The sequence below is a fragment of the Polyergus mexicanus genome, unplaced genomic scaffold (genome assembly GCF_030449975.1).
Source record: "Polyergus mexicanus isolate NDT 795.1 unplaced genomic scaffold, iyPolMexi1.0 SCAF_10, whole genome shotgun sequence".
NCBI classification, from domain to species: domain Eukaryota; kingdom Metazoa; phylum Arthropoda; class Insecta; order Hymenoptera; family Formicidae; genus Polyergus; species Polyergus mexicanus.
The window spans coordinates 7,153,573-7,178,626 of NW_027223330.1; the positions used below are offsets into that span (position 1 = coordinate 7,153,573).

General features: G+C 38.6%; 1 protein-coding gene across 1 annotated transcript in view; it reads right to left on the bottom strand.

Moving 5' to 3' along the window:
- The window catches only part of Dhc62b (Dynein heavy chain at 62B), a 962,114-nt gene that overhangs the window by 879,560 nt on the left and 57,500 nt on the right, over positions 1-25,054 (bottom strand). Inside the window, exon 5 of the mRNA XM_070302893.1 lies at positions 17,359-17,814. Coding sequence (XP_070158994.1) covers positions 17,359-17,814 — 456 coding nt within the window. The remainder of the gene's footprint in view (positions 1-17,358; positions 17,815-25,054) is intronic.

Below are 25,054 nucleotides of genomic sequence, written 5' to 3' on the forward strand. Positions count from 1 at the left end.
AAGCAGTGGTATCAACGCAGAGTACTAGAATATAAAATCATGGTAAAGAGGCACACCCTGTCAGTATTTTCGCCAAGAGTTCCGAGACAAGAGCTGTTAATAAGCACATCTTGTTAGCAAAAAATTTTTGGTATAAATTTGGAAATATGGCGGAAAACAATGCCGAACGAAATCTACGCGAGCAATCTGCAAGGGTGAATTCGATAGAGGAGTACGTTGCGTGGAAGCAACGATGCGACGAATATATCGAATCATTAGAAGGGCAAAGTCGAATCAAACGTCCACGATTATCGATTGGGATTCGACAATCGCTGATTGCCCGAATTGCACGACTCGAGGGATTGAAGAACTCGTTACGCACACGTTTTATACACGCGGGTGCAGGATGCAGTACGCGGCAACACGGATTGATTTGGCAAGAGATCGATACGGCGTTCGAGAGCCGCATATTGACTGGTGCGGTTATAAATCATAATCACATCGAGCCTCGTCAATTTTTCGAGGATGCTAAAGACATTGTGCTCGAACACGTGCAAACCGTGCTGAAAAAACACTTTAATGTGAAAATTAATACGGTGTTCAATGGTGAATTTGTGACGGGTGATAAACGCGCAAATAAAAGTATCAATACGAGAAACTATGAACTCTTTCGCACATCCGATTTACGCGAATGGTACGAGCGGCGCGTTGTCGAGCCCACTCTAGCATCGCTCGAAGAATTTCAAGAACGCGATAGCGGGTGGGCATTATCGCGAATACTCGATTTAAATGTAAATATAAATAAATATAATCCATTGCGCGCGGGATGCCACATAAAATTACCGCGAGAAATAACGATGAAGAGAGCGGTAATCAACGTGCCATCTAATGACAATGCGTGTTTTGCGTGGTCTGTGGTCGCCGCTCTATATCCAGCTGAAGATCATGTTTATCGGGAATCTTCGTACCCGCATTAGACGACAGTGCTGAATCTCCAGGACATTGAGTTTCCAGTGAATGTGAATCAAATTAAAAAATTCGAACATGCCAACAATATCTCAATCAATGTATATAGTATCGAGGAAAAGAACATTGTCCCGATACGTCTGAGTGAGCTGAAAAAAGACAAACACGTCAACCTGTTGTACGTGGAAGACAACAACGTTGGACATTTCGCGTGGATCAAGAATCTATCCCGCCTCGTGAGCTCGCAATTGAGCAAAAAAGAACACAAGAAATATATCTGCGATCGGTACGTATATATTTAATAAATTATATTACAGAAATCTTTGAACAAAAATTAAAAATTATTTCTTTTATAGATGTTTGCACTACTTTGGCTCGAACGACAAGTTACAATCACATACGGTGGACTGTCGCGAGATGAACGAGTGCGCTATCCGATTACCGAGCGATAAGGACAAGTGGCTCACGTTCAACAACTATAATCGGAAGGAGCGGCTTCCTTTCGTCGTGTACGCCGATCTGGAGTGCGTTTTAGAGAAGACGGAGGAAGAGAGAAACTACCAACATCACAAAGTATTTAGCTTAGCATATTATGTACATTGTTTGTACGATGAGTCGTTATCCGCGTATCATTCTCGTCGCGATATCGATTGCATATCATGGTTCGTCGAAGAACTTAAAAATTTAGCACTGCGTGTAAAAAGTATTTTATCAGCTAATGTCCCCATGGTAAATTTAACATCTGATGAATGGGAAAATTTTCATAGCGCGACACAATGCCACATTTGCGAGAAACCATTTGTACAAGACGATACACGCGTACGCGATCATTGCCATCTGACCGGGCGATACAGAGGTCCCGCGCATTCAAATTGTAATCTAAATTATAAAGATTCTTTTTGCATTCCAATAGTTTTTCATAATTTATCCGGTTACGACGCGCACTTCATTATCAAGGAAATAGCTACAGCGTTCGAAGGGGGAATCGAGTTACTTCCGATAACAAAGGAAAAATATATATCATTTACGAAAAATGTTAATCTTACCGAAGAGAAATCAAAACATCATATTAAATTGCGTTTTATCGATTCGTATAAATTTCTCACAGCTAGTCTCGATAAATTGGCATCATTCTTGAATAAAGACAAACTCAAAATTTTAAAAACTGAATTTCAGAATTTATCGAATGACAATTTCAATTTATTAACACGGAAGGACGTCTTTCCGTACGAATATATTGACTGCGTCGACAGGTTGCAAGATACGTGTTTACCGCCGCGCGAATCATTTTACAGTTCCTTGACCGGTGACACGATATCCGAGAGCGATTACGCACACGCCGAGAACGTGTGGGAGCGGTTCTCCATTCGAACGCTGGGCGAATATAGCGACTTGTATCTCAAAATTGATGTCTTGTTATTAGCAGACATTTTTGAAAACTTCCGCGAGAGTTGTATTAAAAGTTATGGGCTCGACCCCGCGTATTACTACACTCTTCCCGGATATACGTGGGACGCCATGTTGAAGCATACAAATATTACATTCGAATTGCTTACGGATATCGACATGGTTTTATTTATCGAACGCGGAATACGCGGTGGTTTGAGTCAATGTTCCAACAGATACGCACATGCTAATAACAAGTATATGCAGTCGTACGACCCATCGAAACCTTCAACGTATCTTACGTACTTTGATGTAAATAATTTGTACGGATGGGCAATGTGCCAACCCTTGCCTTATGCAGATTTTCGATGGGTCGACGACGTATCCGATTTTGATACATCATCGATCGCGCTCGATTCGCCTATAGGCTACATCCTTGAAGTCGATCTCGAGTATCCGCAACGTGTTTTTACAATCTCTTTCGCAATCTTCTCACGATCGTCACTGTCAATCGTCGTCGTCATGTTGCGCTCGGACGAAAATTTTTAGACGTTGCTCGATCGATGTATCGATAGCGACTAACCACTTTACGGTATTGCAAAATCGTTAAATCCTTTTCGATATCTTCCATTAGTTTGTAAACTGTCTTTATCAATCACTACAAATCCATACTTGTGTTGCCAACATTTCTGACAGAATGCGCGAAAATCACCGTAAGACATGTCAGTATTTACATGATCGTTGTATACATGTTTCAAGTTTGTACCATCTTGTTTAAATAAAATCAGTAAATTTGCATTGTCCCGTATAAGATGCTTGGGTATCTTGGCATACGTTTGACAAAAATAGAAACAGTCGACGCTCGAGTGTCGACCCATTGCAAAGTACTCTCTTATCGTATCTTGCTTATCGCACGCCACGTCGTCAAAGATAAAAATGGAATTCGGAAGCGCCTCGCTCGGTGGAATAACGTCACTTTTATTAGAGAATGTAAAATAGCCAATTTCATCGATCGATAATAGCAAATTTTCCAAGTATCGATATTTCGGTTGTTGAAGCGATTTCGAATATACGTACACATTCTCGAAATGTACACCGTGTGGACTTTCTATCAAACTTATCAACACGTTAGTCTTACCGCAATTCAAAGGACCGCAAATGATTCCGCGTATAGTAGTCGGCAGCATGTTTCCATGCTTGCGTATTTCTTTCTCGGACATTACTCGTGTTTTATCGTCAAAATTTATCACTTTGATTATCGTCGCTTGTCGCGCGAACCGCATGTTTGCTCTCGCGAATCTCAAATCAGATTTTGGAAAATGAGTCATCGGGGCCCTATTTATAGAGGCGCACCGAATCGAAACCGCTCAGTCTCAAAAATGTTTCTTCTTCTATCGGTTGACAGCGATATTCTCGAGCTTACCACCGAGCAGTTACAGATTATCTCCAAGATTGTTTTACTGCGAGACTTTGGTAGCTACGTGGAACAATTGTGGGACAAGCTTCCCGAACATATAAAAGCTGACTCAGAGGTTCAACAGTATCGTCGATGCACACGACATTATAATTTGTCGTGGCAGCAAACACATTTCGACGGTCCAACACCGTTAATAAAAAATTGTGACAAATGTCAGCAAAAATTATAAGAGGTAGCTGTTTGTTAAATCGTGCGATAAACGCACTTCCTATCGAATTACATATTCCAGGCTATCAGTTTTGCGGACCGGGAACTCATTTAGAAACACGATTGGCTAGAGGCGATCGGGGTATCAATCCATTGGATGCCGCGTGTCGCGAGCACGACATAGCTTATTCCCGAAGCAACGATCTTGGTCAACGACACGTTGCGGATAATATACTCGCTACGAAAGCGCGAACGCGTATTACCGCGAGAGATTCGACTCTTGGCAAAAAAGCAGCCGCTACAGCTGTTTGGGCGGCTATGAAGGCAAAGACAAAATTCGGTATGGGGCTGAAAACAAAAAAATCGTCGATGAAGAAAAAGACTGCGAAAAAACGAATACTTCCTATAGCGAAGCGCGGTGGTCTTACCAATTTTATCATTATTGGGAGTTCTCGGTTCGTTGGCTGGCGGAGCAGCGGGAATCGCGAAGGCGGTGAACGATAGCAAGGCGACGCAACGTCAGCTCGAAGAAATGCAGCGTCATAATCGCGCCATGGAAGGTCACGGACTTTATCTCGCTCCATACAAGCGTGGACGAGGGTTCTCAACAGCAGCCAAGAAAAAAAAATGTCAAAATAAAAATGCCTGCCGGTGTAACAACCAATGTACAATTGGAACAGCTTCCAAGACGTATGCGTATACAATTTTTTAGAGGTGTTTCCATGCGCAATAATTTACCGATAAACGGTGTACGACGAAATGAGAGCGGTATCGTCAATTTGGATGACGTCGATGGTTCCGGTACTCATTGGGTTGCGTATGCAAAGAGGGGAGATCGTGTAGTATATTTCGATAGTTTTGGAAATCTGCGACCGCCCAAGGAATTAGTGCGATATTTTTGACAGAATGTTGCAAATATAGAATACAATCACACGGCCTATCAAAATTATAATCAAAGTATTTGTGGACAATTGTGTCTTAGATTTCTTCAAACGGTCGATGATCGATATGAATTTAAAGCCTGACAATTCATCATCGCGGCTCAGTATTCGTTTGACAGTTTTCCAGCATGTCACTTACACTTACGTTGATCGGCAAGAGTAGCGCGCTTGCTGTAAGTTACTTTCCGGCTATAGATTTAGACGATGGCGATTACGAGCTTGGTTTAACGAACTTTGAAACGTATCATACGATATCGAACGTGAATTCTTGGAATAATAAATTTTATTTTGATAACGACGATAAGGAAATTACGATTCCCGAGGGATCGTACGAATTACACGCTATAAACGAATATCTCCGACATGCAATTTTACGACATCGACGCGTAGTTGATTCCAACGATATTGTTGATGACGAAGAACACGATGAATATCCAATAACGCTTCGCGCTAATCATAATACGCTAAAAAGTGAAATCAAATGTGTCTATAGAATAAATTTTAGTAAACCGGGCAACGTTGGATCGTTGTTGGGATTCTCGTCGAATCGTATATTACAGCCTCGGAAATGGCACGAATCGGATGTACCAATAAATATTATTAGCGTAAATATTATTCGTATAGAATGCAACGTAACCACTGGCGCGTACAGCAATGACAAGCGCGTACACACGATACATGAATTTTCACCGAGCGTGCCGCCAGGATATAAAATATCGGAAACGCCAGCACAGATCATTTATCTACCGATCGTCGCACGGAGCATTACTGATTTAACGATACGCATTGTTGATCAAGAAGGACATTTGCTTGATTTTCGAGGAGAGGAAATTACCGTAAGATTGCATATACGGCGGCGGCAAAAATAAAGCCTTTGACAAATGAAATGCTTGTGTTGAACGGAAGCACGGAGCACGCGAGAGACAATATCTTTGCGAGGGACAATATTTTTGCGAGAAGACGAGTGACTGCTGTATCGGGTGACAATAATCAGATATCTGGTTACGCTAAAAAGAAGCTCAGCGCGTTGAATCGCGAGTTTTTAAAATCATTGGGATTCGTCGTACGAAATACATAACAATATGATTGACATCTTGAATATCGGAGATGAGTCGATCTTTGACGACCGTATCATCAAGATTGAGACTCATACGTACAATCCATACGCCAACACAACGCTTGGATATAGCGACGAGATACGGATACCGATACAGCATCAAGATTTGTACACGTTACCATGTCAAAGTTTTCTATACGTCGAAGGAAAGTTGATGGTGCGTAAAGTAGCTGAAGAGGGAAGAGTGGTATTGGGAAACAATTGTGTCGCGTTTATGTTTGATGAACTTCGATATGAACTCGATGGTGTGGAGATTGACCGCAACAGAAACGTTGGAATAACTTCCACGATTAAAAACTATATCTCTCTAACAACCGAGAAAGGTAAAATCTTGGGGAATGCTGCGTGGAATATGTCATATAATGCTGTTGAATCTTACTTCAATTTTTGCGTGCCGCTAAATATACTATTGGGTTTTTGCGAAGATTATAAGCGAATTGTGATCAACGCTCGTCACGAATTAATTCTGATACGTTCGCGCAACGACAACAATTGTATATTTGGACATGCTTCGACTGAAGCTGATATCGAATTATTCAAGATACAATGGCGTATGCCACATGTAATATTGAGCGAGGTCAATAAACTATCCTTGCTGCGCGCGTTGGAAAGCGGGCGATACTTGAATATCAGTTTTCGCTCTTGGGATCTATACGAATTTCCTCTATTGCATAATACGACTAAGCATTCGTGGACCGTGAAAGCCGCCTCTCAGCTGGAGAAGCCGCGATACGTGATTTTTGCGCTGCAGACTAGTAGAAAAAATGCTGTGTCAAAAGATATTACTACATTCGACGACTGCAAATTGACCAACGTTAAACTCTATCTAAACTCAGAATTTTATCCCTACGATGATTTGAATTTAGATTTCGATCAAAATAGATTCGCCCTCTTGTTCGATATGTACTCTCGTTTTCGCAAATCTTATTACGGGTGTGATAATGATGATGTGCTATTAAACATTTCGAAATTTCTACATTGCGGTCCTCTCGCGGTTATCGATTGCTCGCGACAAAACGAGTCTGTCAAAAGTTCCACCGTGGACATGAGATTAAAGTTTGAGTGCAAGGAGGATATACCGACAAATACTACCGCCTATTGTCTCATCTTACACGATCGCGTTGTCGAATATTGCCCATTGACCAACGTAGTTCGTAAAATTACCTAAATCAGCAAATATCCCCTCCAATGTCAAAATATATAAAGATTGAGATTTTGACGATCGGCAACAGTCGTACATCGTTCTTGCAATCGTACGGTAATATTATCAGCATGATCGCGCCAACGTTTGTGGATCTGCAGGGATTCATTATCGGGAGAAACTTTGTTGTGAAGGAAGTAGCAATATTGAGAAATGGATCTGTTCTCTCTCATTACTTTTTTGCAAGTCCCGTACCATGGCGTGCGCTTACAAAATCTGAGAGATGTCAAGCTTCATGGCTAATCGGACATCACCATGGACTTCAATGGGAGGATGGAAACGTTCCATACAGCTTCGCTAGGCGTTTGATTACGAGAGCTGTGATGGGTGCGATGGAAGAGGAAGATGGAGCATCTCCTATCGTGTACGTTAAAGGATGCGAAAAACGAGGATGGTTGGTCGATATACTTGACGATGATGCGAGAAACGACGTTATTATTGAGACCTTGGATGCGGACTATGAAGATATCACTTCGTTAAATAAACTAGATGTTACTAATACTATGCGCTGTGAAAAACATTTGAAAAATTGCGCTTTACAAAATGTATTTAAAATATTCAATTGGTGGACGAATCATCATAAAGATTCACCCAAACATTATTTAGAATAAACTATTGTTAAAATATATTTTATTCTCTTTTATTCTTCCCTTTTCCTCTTTCTTATCCCAGTATGCGAGTATTAAATTTCAATACGTGACGTTAGATAGCGGCGTCAGCCACCTTATCAGGCTACGGATGTTACATTTCAGTACATGCACATAGACTTTAAATATTTGAATGGTTTATAAATAATTGTTTTGTCGTTTAATTGTCGTTCGTTAGCCGTTCAATAGTCGTTCAATAGTCGTTTATAGCCATTCGATTGCCGTTCGATAGCCGTTCGATAACCGTTCAAAGCTGGTCGATAGCCGTTTAATAGTCGTTCAAAGCCGTTCGATAGTCGTTCAAAGCCGTTCTCAAAGCTGTTCGATAGCCGTTCAATAGTCGTTCAAAGCCGTTCAATAGCCGTTCGATAGTCGTTCAAAGCTGTTCAATAACTGTTCAATAGCCGTTTGATTGCCGTTCGATAGTGGTTTACATATTATAATAATATATTATTCATATTTAAAAGACTTTAGATATTTGCTCGTGGAAATATGCTAACTTTTGTTTTCTTATCAAGAGCTGAGAGTAAGCGTTCTTCGTAAGTGATACATCTCTTACTCTAAAATGTTTGAGACAATGTCTATCCCGTTATGTTCATTACAGTGTTTGACAGTCAGTTGGAAGTGAGTGGTGAAAAGTGTTGTTAGTAAAATTAAAATAAGGCAAAAGTTAATAAAAATGTTTCACCTTAATCTGGTAAGTAGTGTTCAGTGTTTTGACATGTGTGTGTGTGTGTGTGTGTGTGCGACATTATGTGTGATATTTGTTAATCAATAATATATTTGAGTTCGTGCAAATTGACGTCATCCACCGCCGATACATGCGGTGGATGAGAGGAAATTTGCGTTGGGCGCACGTCAATTTGTGGGGCGATACTCGCGAAGCCCGCGAGTGTGCATGCGTGCACCCAACGCAATACAAGGACATTTTTTCTTTGCTGGCTCTTTTTGGCCTCGAACCTTGTGAAGAAGAGGAGAATTGGGAGCCGGAAGAAGAAATGTTGGAGGAGGTGAATGAAAATTGGGAGGAGGAGGAGGAGGAGGAACAATGGAAGGAGGATTGGGAGGAAGAGCTTGCGGCTCCTGGAGGATAATGTAAGTATCCATTTTTAAAAATTTTATAATATTAACAAATAGATTTATTAATAAGACTTTAATTTTTTGTTTCAGAATGAGCCTGCAGCGAATATTTCATATTTTTATTATTATTATTATTATTTTTATTTTTATTATCATTTTAATTATTTCTTATTATTTTAACACACACACGTACGCGCGCGCGCGCGCACACACACACACACATTTGTATATATACACATTTTTTTAAAATAAAATTATTATATTTTAAAAAATATCGATTATTTCTGCACCTTCTTCTTTCCTTTTCCTACATGCATGCCTCGCGCTATCTCATCGCTCCATGCCGAACGTCATCCTTTTCCAACACCAATGCGGACGCTATCCTTCTCCCTCGTGCCTGTGATCGCCTCGCACTATCCTTCTCGCACCGCCTCGCGTATGCTCTCTCTCTCGCACCGCCTCGCGCTATCCCTCTCTTACACATTGCGGATACCTCGCGCTATCTCTGTCACATCTACTCGCGGCATCGTACCTTCGCGTTCCCTCTTCCTCGCGGCCACTGCGCCTACTGTTCCGCCGCGGTCCCCCTCCTCCCTCTCCGCGGACCCCGCGCTAACCGTTTTCGCCGCGGTCCCCCTCCCCTTTCTCCGCGGACCCCGCGCTAACCGTTTTCGCCGCGATCCCCCACCCCCCTCTCCGCGGACCCCGCGCTAACCGTTTTCGCCGCGATCCCCCACCCCCCTCCCCGCGGCCCCCGCGCCGCGTTCCGCCGCGGTTCCCCACCCCTTCTCCGCGGACCCCGCGCCTACCGTTTCGCCGCGGTCGCCCCCCCCCCCCGTGACGTCATACCCCCCGCGCCGGTTTCCCCTCGCCCCTCACCCCCCCTCAGAGGACCATGGCCCGCATAGTATCACTACTAGCTTGGTGCGCTTTTTTATAGTGGTTTCCCCTGTAGGCCTAATCCACTCTCAATATTTATATTTATTTTCGGAGAGAAGTACGCGATTTATTAAACGCACGTTATCAAGGTGGATAGTTCGTGGTGGTCCGATCACCTGGTCGGCACGGTCGCCAGACATGAATGTATTAAACTTTTTTATGGGGATACATAAAAAGTCTAACCGAGCACCGGCGTAATGATAGAGAAATCGAGGTACGTGAAGCTATTGTTGCGGCCTTTAATACCATTACGCCGGATATGAAGCACCGTGCTACGCGCAACATTATTCCAAAGGCCGAACTTTGCATATGAGAAGGAGGACAACATTTCGAATTTTTACATTAAATATTGAGAGTGGATTAGGCCTACAGGGGAAACTACTATAAAAAAGGGCACCAAGCTATCTACCGTAAGATGATGTGGAAATGATAGCGCATCATTATTTTGCCATCGAAAAAATAATTCGAGAGGATAATTATTTTCCGGCGTGGTGACATCACTCGTCACTCGATGCGTGATAATTATTTTTCGGCGCGGTGTCGCTCGCCGCTCGCTTCGTGACTCCGCCTCTCTCGCTCAGCTGATACTTCCGACGCTAAGAGACATTATCAAGTAAGCCATTTTACATTTCTATCGATTCCGGCCTATCGCTTCCCACGCGCTTATTGGCTCAGACATTTTAATTAATAACATAATAATTATTGCGAATTTAGCAAAATGATATAGGACTTTTCGCTTGAGGTTGACCCGATCTATCTCCACTTTTTGTTTGGCTACTTACATGTCGGACACCCTGTATATACACACATATTTGATTTTTTCATATGTAAAATATAAATCAAAAATATGTACTACTTATTAAAAAAAAGATTAAATATAGTAAATAAAAAGAAGATTAGGATTTTTGCAGTATCTTTTCTAAATAATGCTTTAACATTTTGTAATTGACATTGTGGGTAAGTTATTTGGAATAAGAGATCTTTCGCTTTAGGTTTAGCTGTAGGTTATTACCCAACTATATCCTACTTGTAGGTAGATGAATAAATGAGTCGGTTATTTTTAAAACATATTAATACACATTTATTCTTTCATTAATACATCAAAAACGGAGATTGCGGTTAAACGCATATGATTTATTGTACAAGAACTTTCGCTTGCCCCCGCGTCTTTTTGTTTGTGTTGCAACGTCTACATATAATCTGAACGGGCTTGTTTGTGTAGAAAAGCTCTCTTTCTCAGGCATCCTTTTTAGTGGTGAAATTAACGGTGGAGGGTACCACGGAATTGGAGGTATGATGCATTGAGGTCGCTCGATGTCCGGGGTTATTGGTCGAGCCTTACTCTCTTTTGGACAGGAACTCACGGGGCTGGATTTTGGCGGGCTAGCGCCGAAGAGTACCTGTAGCCGAGCCTCAATCTTCTTTTTCTTCCGGGGGCTACCCGGAAGGTGATTCCGCTCGGTTAGCGGCAACGGAGTTCTTGTTGTCGGTAGTTCGTCCCTGGCGTAAGCTGATCGATCTCCCAAAACCAGAGAACGTTGAGCGCCTGGAACTGGAGGCGGCCTGGCGCCTTGGGCTGAAAGCGGTTGGGTGCCTAAGACTGAAGGCGACCGTGCGCCTTTAGCTGGAGGCGACTGAGCGCCTTTTGCTGGGGGCGACTGAACGCCTTGGGCTGGAGGCGGCCGTGCGCCTTTGGCTGGAGGCGACTGCGCGCCTAAGGCTGGAGGCGACCTGGCGCCTGTTCTTCTCCGCTTGGCCGAAGTTTGGCTCAACGGTGTAGGGCGAGTCTTGCGCCGTCGAGTAATTTCGGCCAAAGTTGGCAGCGTATTGACGCTTGACTGTCGCGGTATCTTGCTGATGATGCGGCGACTAGCGCCGTTACTTCCAACGTTTATAGCTAGCGACTTGCGCTTAGAAGAGTGGCGGCTAGCGCCAAGAATTTTCTATGTGACTCGTCGTGCTTTCTCCGCAGGGGGTCTGACTTATATTTCGGCCGGACGGCTTTTCATTCGCGAGTTGAGGGCGCATTGCGTCGCCAAGCGGTGCCGCCCGCAACACGCGGATGGGCGAGCGCTTTCGAGAAGCGCTGAAATCCGAGCGCTTTCGAGAAACTCAGACATTCGAGCGCTTTCGAGAAACTCTTAAATTTCGTGAATATCGTGCTGCCGTAATTTTTGTGGTTGCAGTATGTTACCACAGACATCTTTAACATATTTAACATTTTTTTTAAAGTGCATCGTAGGCTTCTGTTTTAATCAACGCAGAAATGCCAAATGATTATGAACTTTTATACGATCTTCTAATAAAATCTACAATTCAGCATTACTAACCGACTCTTCCTCCTCATTTTGATTCAATACACAGAATCAGTTATTATCTTGTGGAAACTCAAGGAGAAAGTAGGATGAACTTCTTCTCCATCTTCAAGTGGCATTGAAAATAAAGAATAATGGACTTCCTAGAAAGTATTGAGAGGAAGTATTGAGATATTGAAGGTATTTACCAGGTATATAAATATGAAACCGGAATTTTTGTATAGAAAATACACGTTTATTGTATGAAAATGATAAAAAATATTTTATTCGAAGTATTGCCCATTGCTAGCTATACATTTTTCTCATCTCTTTGACAATTTGTGGATGCCACGCCAAAAAAACTGTTGCTCCTTTGAGGCAAACCAGTCATCGAGCCATTTTCGCACATTTTCGTAAGAAGTAAAGTGCTGCTTAGCAAGTGTCCCATCGATGCAAATAAGTAGTAATCGGATGGAGCCAAGTCTGGTGAGTGAAGCCGCATGCGAAAGTATTTCCCGACTAAACGCCTCAATCGTTTCCTTGACCGGTTTTGCTGTGCGTGATGGTGCATTATCATGAAGCAAAATCACTTTGTGTTGCCTTTTTTTATATTCTGGTCGTTTTTCACGCAAAGCTTGATTCAAATCGAGTTGTTGTTGCGTTTGAGCGTCATCCTCATCCAACAATGTTTGCAATTCGCTGTCTTCAAACTTTTTCGGTGGTTTTCCACGTTCTTCGTTTCTCACGTCAAAATCGCCACTTTTGAATTTTTTAAACCACTCAAAGCACTGTGATTTACCAAGAGCATGCTCACCGTAAGCTTCGACAAGCATTCGATGCGATTCTGCAGCAGTTTTCTTCAAATGGTAACAGAAAATCAATGCTGTCCGCAAATCGTAGTTTCCAAACACAAAATTCGACATGTTCAATGCTATTAAAAACTATGCTGTTGTATGAAACTTGTATTGTTGTGAGTTGAAAATCTTTATCAGATGTCAAAACAAGAAAATGGCGCCAATGACGCGGTTTGACGGTAACTACATTGACAGCTAGGGCCAGCTATGGGCAAATTCCGGTTTCATATTTATATACCTGGTATATCAATTGGTCACCTGATTCTAAGAGCCACCAAACTTTTCCATAACACATTATGTTAAGTACTGACCATAAGTTTAAACTCGTACATAACTTTAAACTTCAGTCAAGGCACAAACCTTATACATTACGTTGTAACGGGGTTACTTTTCGCGAGTGCGTGGATGAGCTTGGTCGGGATCAGGGCTCGTGAAAAGGTGAGACACACGAAAGATTTAGTAAACAGACATCGTCTTTATTTGCCTCGTTCGGCAATGGTCGATTTACAATAGTAAGCGCGCGGAGGATGATGCAACGCGCTAGATGCAATGCGCGTTCGTTATTCGGTGCGCGATGTTCGATATATCGAACCGCTTATAATATTCGTAAAATCGTGTTTATTTTGACGGCACGCGAAACGCGCAAGAAATCGGGCGCGGTCGTTTGGCGCGTGTTTATTTTGACGGCGCGCGAGACGCGCAAGAAATTGGGCGCGGTCGGTCAGCGCGTGTACGGCAAGGCCGTGTTTATTTTGACGGCGCGCGGAATATAATGGAATATTAGGCGACAGGTATTTCGGCGCGGCGATTATAATTCGCAAGTATCACAACGGTTTTGATCGTTGTCGCGGGATTAAGCGCGTATTCCCAGTGGTAGGGGAATGCGATTGGAGATCGAGTACCCTCGACCGGGCGGAGAACTCTCCGTCCCTGCTTCCGTTCGCGGAGTTGAGGATAGCGCGGCGGAGTCGAGAAAACTCGATGAGGCAGCGAACTCGCAAACCCACGATCCGGCTGGCTGGAGAGGTCGGATGATAGACGGTAATCTAGGAGAGCGGCGAACACTCCGCTCTCGTCGAGCTAGTCGGATTTGTGTCAGGATTTCGGAGACTGCACGGAAACCGAGAATGCTCGGCGGAGGCTGCGAACACGTCAACCTCACGTTCCGTCGTTGCTGCGAATTTCAGGATCGGTTCTGGTACTGTATCTCGGAGCGTACTGCTCGAGCGGATTCAGGAATCGTTCTGGTCCCGAGATGCCGAAACGCTGTCTTTTTATACCCGAGCGTCTATCGGTAATTGCGTCGTTCGCCCCCGGGTGGGAATAACGACGCGTTATTTTCGGCGGGTAATTACGGTAAACGCGTCGCTTCCCCTGGGCGAAACGACGCGGCGTTTCGGCGGGTGACGCTCAGGATCTTTCGGCAGCGTTCGGCTGTGCTCGGGCTTCGGCGTAACGGTGGCCGTATAACGGCCGTATGGTTGTTTATCACAACCGCGGTGATTTAAGTATTAAAAAGGGCGCTAGGCGCCTCTGCCACTGCCCGGCTGGTGTTCGCCGGGCGGCAGACTTCCGGCTGGCTACGTGCCGGGTAACGATGGGGGGTGCATCGTTACAACGTCAAGTTGTTACATCACGATTTGTTTTATACGTTGTCCGAAATTTAAGGTAACATACAATTCTGAGTTTGTAATCAGGGTTTAACATAATGTAACGTGTTACAGAAAAGCTTGTGCAGTGGCCCTTATTCTTTAATTTCTGGATCCATTAATAATATTGCTACATTGTGAGATATTCAGAAAGAATATAAAGCTGCGATATTATCAAATATAAAAAAATCCTAAGTTGTACGCAACAAAAAGTTTAATATTTATCCCTAAAAAATAATGTTTAAAAAATATTTCCTTCAAAAATAATTTTCTCATAAAAAATAAAAAAACCTTAAAAAATAATTTTCTCATAAACAATAAAACACTAAAAAATAATTTTCTCAAAAAAATAATTCTAAAATAATAAAAAATATAAAATATAAAAAATAAAAACTAAATATAAAATTAATAGTTAAAATCTAATCTATTAGCCAAGTATATAGAAGCAATTCAGTTTGTGAGGGTTTGTAATTTGAAATAATATTTGTCATAAAATCAATCTAGCATTTATATAAATATTATTTATAATTCTCTCGAGAAAATTAAAAAGCATTTTATATTTATTGAAAAATTACAATAAGAATTAAGAAATTTTGATTTACTATTTGTAATAAAATCCGCAATATAATAATACTATTTTATATATTATACAAAATATTTATTTGGAACATAATAGTATGTAATTTTTCAATAAAAATAAAATGCATTTAATTTTCTCGAGAGATTTATAAATAATATTTCTATAAATACAAGATTGATTTTATGACAAATACTATTTCAAGTTACAAACCCTGACAAACTGAATTGCTTCTACCATATATACTTAGCTAGTTAACTATTGATTTTATATTTAGTTTTTATTTTTTATATTTCTCGGGTTTTTTATTCTTTTAGAATTATTTTTTGAAGGAAAATTATTTTTTAGTTTTTTATTTTTTATGGGAAAATTATTTTTTAAGGTTTTTTATTCTTTATGAGAAAATTATTTCTGAAAGAAAAATTTTATAAATTATTTTTTAGGGATAAATATTAAACTTTTTGTTGCGTACAACTTAGGATTTTTTTTATATACTTGGCGTATTTTTTTTACCTTTGTGAGGTTTTTTTAGAGAGTTATTATATATAAAAATAACTAGTAAATCTTTAAATAAACGCGTGGGCGAGGGAGAGGCTTGGCTCCTCTCCCTGCACTCCCAGCCCGAAAAAATCTAACCTAACCCATGTCCCAGAGATAAATTGTTTCTTAAAATAATAAAAATTCATCTCACGGAGATGGGTTGGATCAGGTTAAATTTTTCGGGGTGGGGTTGCAAGACCCACGCATTTACTTTATAATAAAGTTGAACTATACCAAGATCAAGGTCAAGGTTGGGGCTAAACTCCATTTTCTTAAAATGTTATTTTTATAATACTTCAGAATCGCATATCTTTGACACAAAATTAAAAGCGTATATTATTTAGGAATGTACCCTCTACAATATATGTAAAAATGAAAATGATCCGGGATGTATAAGTTAATCGGAACATTTACTAATTTTTGTTCTCTAATATACAGGGTGATTCTTTTTAATTTTAACAGCCAAATATTTCGAAAATATGCAATTTTACAAAAAAACTTCTCAAATAAAAGTTGTATGGTCTAAAGGGGGACGTATAATAATTAGTTTGACCTTGTATAATCGTTTGAAGATTACGTGAAAGTCACCTTCAATTTCTTAAATGGAAACTCCCATTTTTTATTGCATATTTTTGTAGCTTATCTCGAGAGTATAAATAATTGTTTAAAAAAATACATTGTAAATAATACATTGTAAAAAATTGTTTAAAAAAATACATTGTAAATAATTATATACTTTTTCTTAAAAATAATTATTTTTAAATGTTTTGAAAAACTCTCGAGATAAGCTACAAGGATATGCAATAAAAAATGGGGGTTTCCATTTAAGAAATTGAAGGTGACCTTCATGTGATTTTTAAACAACTATCCAAGGTCAAACCAAGGTCACCGTTACGGTACGTTTTCCTCTAGACCATACAACTTTTATTTGAAAAATTACATATTTTCGAAATATTTATCTATTAAAATTAAAAAGACGCACTCTGTATATTGTTGCGCTGTCGTTGCCTTTGTGTTTGTCCCTGCGTGGAAGCTGTCTTTCGCGGGGTATTCGATATTCTCGATGTATCAAATCTTAGCACGTTGCACAAAGAGGATTGTTTATCAACAAGGGCGGACATTTTGTAATAATCGCCATCTGGAGCAGTCTTACGACTACCATCTTATCAGGCAGACGTCTTTCTGGCTATAATTATCTCAATATTTCTTATTATACATCCTTGTTCCATTTCCTAATTATTATTAAAGTTACTGAGTTCTTTTATAAAAAAGTGTTGTTATTTCCTGACGCGAATGCTTGTGAGTGGCAATTGTATTGCGCGCTGCGATATATATCGAAATTGACCTGCGGCGGCTACAATATGTTATGGTTTTGTTACATATAATAATTAAGCTTTACTTTAGTGTGAAATGCACAGATGTGCAATCGCTGTTTTTTATGTATGACTCAGAGCAAAACACATCTCTATTGATTTTTATAAATCAATATTAGAAGCGGCCAGAACTGTGTCACTAGTCATAACTAAATTATAAAAAGTAAAATATAATTAAAGGACTATCTTACCATTTTATTTATCACGCGCACCAATTGATTGAAGTCCTCGACTTTTGCGACACACTCTTCAAAAGAGTGTTCCGTTCCAGTATTTATTGAAGCGATCACTGCATCGCGATCTATCTCATAAACGACGCAGCCAAAGCATAATCGCAATTTTTCTAAATAGTCACTTAAAGGTCGAAAAGATTCTCGCAGAACCACGCTTAAACGTTGATGCGTTTCATCCAGGTACCAACTAGGCAATGAGATAAATGTAGTGTGGATGTTCAAAGCAGTGTCAATCTCCGTCATGCTTTTTTCTCTTCCTTGTCTTCGTTTTCCTTTAAGTCTCACCCATGATTCCAATGGCGGTAAGTGACAAGCGATATTGGCTATTTCGTCTACGAGGTTATGAAATGCGCTATATAATTCCTCCAATCGTGGATTCACGAACAAATCGTTGTTTTCGCATCTTAACTCGAGCTGTGTATTAATTAAATTTATTTCTTTTTAATATTTATTTCTATTATTTATATTATTAAATTAATTAAAAGGATTGAACTATACTTGAATTTATATTTTAATTCTCTTATACTAAAAAATTGTACAAAATGAAGAGCATAGAATACAAAATATCTTACGAGAAAAGGTAAAACTGCATAAAAAGTAATCCTTCCGATTTAATCGTTACTTAAATATGTTATAAGGGAGGTTTTCCTGAGTAATTCCTCGCAAGAAATAAGTAGGCGACGGGGCATCGGTTTAAGAGATATAAAAAATTAAAGTTTGACAGTCTTAATGTTTTTTCTCAGGTATTATAAAGTAATATCAGGAAAAGTGAAGTTTGTAAAGTGAAGGTTGTATTTGTTGTAGAGCAGATGAAAAATTGTTTGTTTATATTTACGGAACAGATACACGTTCATGGATATTTTGTCAATAATGTTTCATTTATTTCTCGCAGTTTGTTAACAGCTTTCAACTACATGAATTTCTCATTGAGTTATATCTCCAAAAATATTATTTATTGAACGCGTAGGCGGGGAAGTGGCTAACCCCTTCCCCTGCACTTCCCTTCCGAAAAAAAAATTTTTTTCTCAATCCAACTTTACTTTTAAAACTAAAAATAGGTTTGGGTTAGATTATATCTTCCGGAAGTGGAATCCCCCCTATAGAAGGAGAAGGAGCGGAACACAGCGTGTCCACGCATATACTTTACAACGCGAAACGAGGTCCACTCCACGATTGTTGTGTGGATGGAAAAATCCAAGTGGACGCAGTTCCGCCTCCTTCCTTTCCTCTTACAGGTGGCATATAACCTAACCCAAACCTATTTCTGACTTAAAACTAAAATTTATTATTAACTTATTCCTACCTTCAACAAAACTTAGAAATTCATATATCTAATCGCATATTGAAAACTTTTAACGAACTGTGAGAAATACGGGAAACACATTATTGATAAAATATCCATGATTGTATACCTATCACATAAATGTAAACAAACACTTTTTCATGTCTGCTTTACACAAATACAAGGTAAACAAACTTCATTTTTCTTTATTTCATAAAAGAAAAAGCATTAAAATTATGAAACATAAATTTGTTATATCTCCTAAACTAATGCCGTCCCTCACAAATTTCTTACGGGAATTACTTAGAAAAATCTCTCCTACAACAAGTAGCAATAAAATCGGTGTTACCTTTTATGCAGTTTTATCAATGTTAATATTATAACTAAGAAATTATTTAATAATTTCTTAAGTAATCTGAATTAAAAAAATTATATTGATATGGATCTGGTTTTCAACCATTACTAATTAGATATAACTAACAAGATATATAATAACAATTCTTAATATGTTTAATTAAAATTAAAATATTACATGCATGTAGGTTTTTCTTCTTAATTTTTATATTTAATCTATGTTGCTCTCATCCAATATAGTAAATAATAAATGATTTATAACGTTTCACAAAATATTAAAATATAGTTATTGTTAGTATATGTATACATTGTATATACATAGTTTATGTGTGTATGTATGTATGTAATGTGTACATGTATATAATATATAATATATAATGTGTAATATGTAATAGTATGCTATGAGGCTATACAATTTTATTTTACGGGAAATAAAAACCATGGGATGCTGAAACTGCGAATTCAGCAAGCGACTGGAACTCACGCTGATACCTTGGGGTATCTTACCGTCACGTATCCAGTGAAACGACTATTTATGGTCATGTCGCTATATAAGCGCTTCCCTCCAAAAATTTAACAAAAAACGAGACAATAAAATCATCAGTCGCTACATAAATTCATATCAATATACATGACCGACCAACAACTATTCAAAGGATCGTGAATACAAAGTAAATCGAAAATACTTATAGTTCAAACACGGAATAAAGCTGCTAAGCTCTGTTTAAAGAATACATGCGATTAAAAGAGTATTCCAACTTGTAATCGCGCACTAGTATTTTATTAAAATAAATTCATTTAAAAGAAATAAGCCTGACATTCTAGTTTTTCATCTGATGATCGGATTCTCGAACGTTTCTCTGTTCTTACATAGAAGCACAACATTGTATTTTCCACAAATATACTTTTTTGATGCAATGTACATATAAAGAATGTGAATTATACTATAAGCAAATTAACCACAATATACATAGAAGATCCAAAGTACATACATATGTACAAGTTTAATAAAATATATGCACATATATTCTGTGTACACATTCTCTATATAAGTATACAGAGTGTCCGACAAATAAGTGACCAAACCAAAGGTGGAGGTAGATTGGGTCAAACTGAGTCGAAAAGTCCTGAACCATTTTTTTTATAACGCTAAATAAAGAAGTTATTATTGAATAAAGTCTGATCAATCAGTGCCGACTTTTAGCCGAGCGCACGTCGGTGAACCGTGTGCCTGATAGTATGCGGAGGGGCACACTTCATGGCGCGCGGCTCACCGATGTGCACCGGGCTAAAGATTGGCGCTGATTGGCCAGAAATTACTCAATAATAATTCCTTTATTAAGCGTTATAAAAAAAATGGTTCAGAACTTTTCAATTCAGTTTGACCCAATTTACCTCCACCTTTCGTTTAGTCACTTACTTGTCGGACACCTTGTATAAGATGTATAAAAAGGTCAACACCGGAATATTTCGAAAAATATAAGTTTCATATAAAAATTGTAGGGTTTAAAAAGATCTATTTATTGATTTTATTCAGTTTGATCCTTGAGTGGCGTCGTCAAAGTCAAAACAAAGTCATCTTGAATTTAAAAAAAAAATCTATTTTTTATCGCATATTCTTATAGTCCTTCTTGAAATATTTTCAAAATATAATTTTATCCGCTTTAAGTCACTCGTTTCGAAGTTATCAAACTGTCGGACAAACAATAAAGCGTTTTGAAGAAACTGAAAACATGAAAGATCTTACAAAACGGGAAAAAGGCCAACATCATCAACAAATTCAGATCAAACATTGGACATTCTATAATCTTTTATTGAAGATCCAACCTTTTCTACCCGTAAATAACACGCCAAGAGTTGTTGTTAAACAACGGTGAACATCTTGAGAGTGATCGGCCATCTTGAGAGTCTCGCGACGGATACATTCCAAGCGGACGTTTTTGAGATTACGATTACTGTTATTACCCATTCCGTATTCCTTGTTTAATAGTGTTCTGTGCTATTATTAAAGTTCTTTTTGTTCTTTTAAAAGAGTGTTAATAATTTACATCGCGGTACGCGAGTGTCGGTTATGTCGCGCGTGTTTGTGTAATATCGATTTCGATCGGCAAACACAATATTTTGGGAGTCCGGGATACAACGGACCGTTTTGTGTATTTTAAAAGAAAAGCGAGCGTGAGTTATGACAATGGAGCAACAGGATTTAATAACAGAAGTTTCCACACGAATTTGCGCTTCGACGACGCTTTAAGATGCAACATCGAGGCCGTCGTTGGAGGCAATTACTCTGCAATCTGCAATGCGGGAAATTCGGGAGCTTCGCGAGGAGCGATTGCGGATGCGAGCTGAATTTGAATCGCAACTGCATGAGCGGGACAGTGAGTTTTGCCGAATGGGAGAGATTTTCCGATAATGGCAAAAGCTAAGTCCATCTAATAATAGAGATCGGTAGCTCGAAGCCAAAATTCTTTTAGAGAAAATGAGCTTGGATATAAATTGAAACTCGAAAATTATGATGGAAGCGTCCTTTTACGCGAATTTATGACACAGTTTGATTTGATAGCGCGGGCCAATTTGTGGAATGATGTTTTTAAAACAGTAGCGTCAGCATCATGTTTGAGGGGAAAAGCGCGTTTGGTTTTAGATGGAATTTTTGAAATTGAAAATTTACGATTCGAGAAATTAAAATCGAAATTAGAATTGCGTTTTGGGGAAGGGCACTTAGCTCAGACATATTACACCCAATTTACAAATAGGAAACAAAAATATTCGGAAGATTTAGCAACCTTAGACACATATTTAGAGAAATTGTCTCGTTTGGCTTATCCCGAATGCTCAGATGAGATGAGAGATAAAATTGCTTGCGCGCACGGACGGATTTGTGAAACGAATTTTACAGCTGGAGAGTGTTTCTTCTTTAAAATCAGCTATAGAAAGGGGAATGGCTGTTAAAATCATACAAGAAAATAGTTTTGTTAAAAACATATGTAGTCAACAGGGAAATAATAATAAATTTAATAAATTTAATTTCAAGGAAAAAAATGGGAAACGGGAAAAAGATTTTGATAAGAGAAACTTTGTTAAACAAAGTAAATTCAATTGTAAGGATCAAAAAAATAAATTCTTGCAGACAAAGAAAGAATGTTGGCAATGTGATGCTCAGGGGCACTTTCGCTCAGAATACCCGTCTTTAATGGAAAATAAGCATTAGTCGAAATCTGCGTGCCAAATTCGGCTGACAAAATAAATGCCCCGGAAAAATTGTATAATCGTTTTTTACAAAATAAACAGAATTAAGAAAAATTCTTTTTGTTACAAGGGAATGTTAGATAGTGGAAATTGTGTATTTAAAATAGATACAGGCTCCGATGTTTCAATTTTAAATGAAAGCTTGGTCAGGGGGCCAAAGCAACAATATGAAATAGATGTATATAGTTTAAAATATCCAACGGGAGAGACTGTTTCAGTGAATTATAAAGTTATTGTCGGAATAGAATTAGGAAAATATTCTTTGGATGTTCCGATTCTAGTTGCTAATATTTCGGATGATTGCATATTACGTTGCATATTGATTTTCTTGAAATAATTGATTTGGGCAAAGTTTTTGAGTCATAATTCGGGAATTTTGAGTATTATAAAGATATTGAGTTTCCATGTTCGCGAGTGATTTCTAAAGAGAAAGTTCCTTGTTTCTTGGAAACATTTTTTGAAGAAAATTCTAAAAACCTAAATATTTCTCAAAGGGATGTTTTTGCTAAATTCTTAAACGAATTTTATAATGTGTTTTCGGAAGATTTAATTGCAGAAAACTGTGAAGTTTTAAAGCATGTCATCAACATAAATTCCAATCCTATTAAACAGACTCGAAGGGTCCCCATACATTTTAGAGACAAAGTAAGTCAGATTATTCCGGAAATGAAGTTACTGGATGTAATTGAAGAATATTAAAATCCGTGGGTTTTTTCTGTGGTACTAGTTAAGATGAAGGATGGATCATTAAGATTTTGTGTGGATTATAGGAAGTTGAATGCGGTCATGGTCATAGATTCTTATCCACTATCACGTATTGAGGATATTTTGGACCAGTTATCAGGGAATTCCTGGTTTTCGGCTCTAGATCTAAAGAGTGGATATTGGCAAATGAAATTTTTTTCTGAGTATAAAAAAAAGACGGCGTTTTCCGTAGGAAATTGGTTTATGGCAATTTACAGTCATGTCATTTGGCTTATGCAATGCTCCAGTTACTTTTGTCTAATGGAAAAGTTCTTCGAGATATTTTATCTAAAATCTGTTTGGTATATCTTGATGATGTGATTGTTTTTAGCAAATGTTTTGAGGGAATGATGGCTGTGAAAAGTTTTTTTTTAATAGCAAAACCTCTGTTTATGTTCACTGAGAATCAGGTCACATTTGAATGGTCTCAATCTTGTCAACAAGTATTTGAAGAGTTAAAAGAAAAATTGATTTCTTTACCAATTTTATCTTTTTCTATGGAAACAAGAGAGTTTATCTTTGACACTGATGCTTCAAATCATGGGATTGGAGCAGTTTTGTCACAAGTTCAAGATGGAACTAAAAAAGTTATTGCCTATTTCAGTCAAATTTTGAGTAAAACAGAAAAGAATTATTGCGTGACTCGAAGGGAATTATTGGCTATTGTGGAATCACTGAAGTCTTTTCATCATTATTAGTATGGAAGGGGATTATTAATTCGAACGGATCATATTTCACTTCGTTGGTTGATGTCCTTTAAGAATTTAGAAAGTCAATTAACCCGTTGGTTAGAAAGATTGCAGCAATATGAGTTTGAAATCATTCATCGGAAGGGACAACTACATCAAAATGCTGATGGGCTGTCAAGACATCCTTGTGCGGAATTAGGTTGTGATTATTGTACGAAAGTAGAATTTAAAGAGAATTTGGTTACTCGAATAGTTTTAGGGGAAGATTGTTTAGAAGAATGGCGGAAGAAACAATCGGAGGATCCGATTATTTCGATTTTCTTATGAGGAAAGGAATCGGGAATACGTCCTCCTCGACAAGAAATTGCCATGCAGGATATTTCGACAAAAATATATTGTTTCCTATTGGGATGCATTAATTTTGAAGAATGTTCTATATAAAAAGTGGAAGCTGCTAAATTTGAAATCTATTATTTTTCAGATTATTGTCCCTAGAAATTGCATAAATCAAATATTGGAAGTAGCCCATGATTCCTTGTCCGGCGGTCATTTTGGGATTAATAAAACGTTGGAAAAGATCCGGAAACGTTTTTGGGCTATATGTAAATATGATGTGGAAAATTGATGTCGTTCGTATAAAATTTGTGTAGCGAAACAAGATCCTTCAGGAAAAGGGAAATCTCTGTTACAAATTTATAATGTAGGTTCTCCATTTGAAAGAGTTCAGATGGATATACTTGGTCCTCTTCCCATTACTTCCGTAGGTAATCGATATTTATTGGTTGTAATCGACTGTTTTACTAAATGGGTTAAAGCTCTTCTATTAAAAAACATTAGAGCTGATACGGTAACAGAAGCTTTTGTAAAGCAACTAATTTCTTGTCATGGAGCTCCTTTGGAAATCCACACAGATCAAGGAAAAAACTTTGATTCAAGAATTTTTCAGGAAATGACACGTCTATTAGGGATAAGGAAAACTAGGACAACAGCTTTACAACCACTGACGATCAGGTTGAATGTCATCATCAAACAATTTTGAATTATTTAACTAAATTTATTTCAGAAAATTAGAAAGATTGGGATAGTTGGATTCATATGTATTTAATGGCTTATCGATCTTCAAAACATGAAGCCACGAGTGTTTGCCCGGCTGAATTGTATTTTGCACGGGATTTAAAATTGCCATTAAATTTGTTGCGAAGAAATTCTCCAGAGCAAAAGAGGGAGAAGTCTATTGGCAGTTATATTTGAAAGTTAAAAAGGAAGTTACAGGATATTCATAACAGTGTTTGGCAATGTTTAAATTTTCAATCACTCCAATCTAAGACGCGTTATG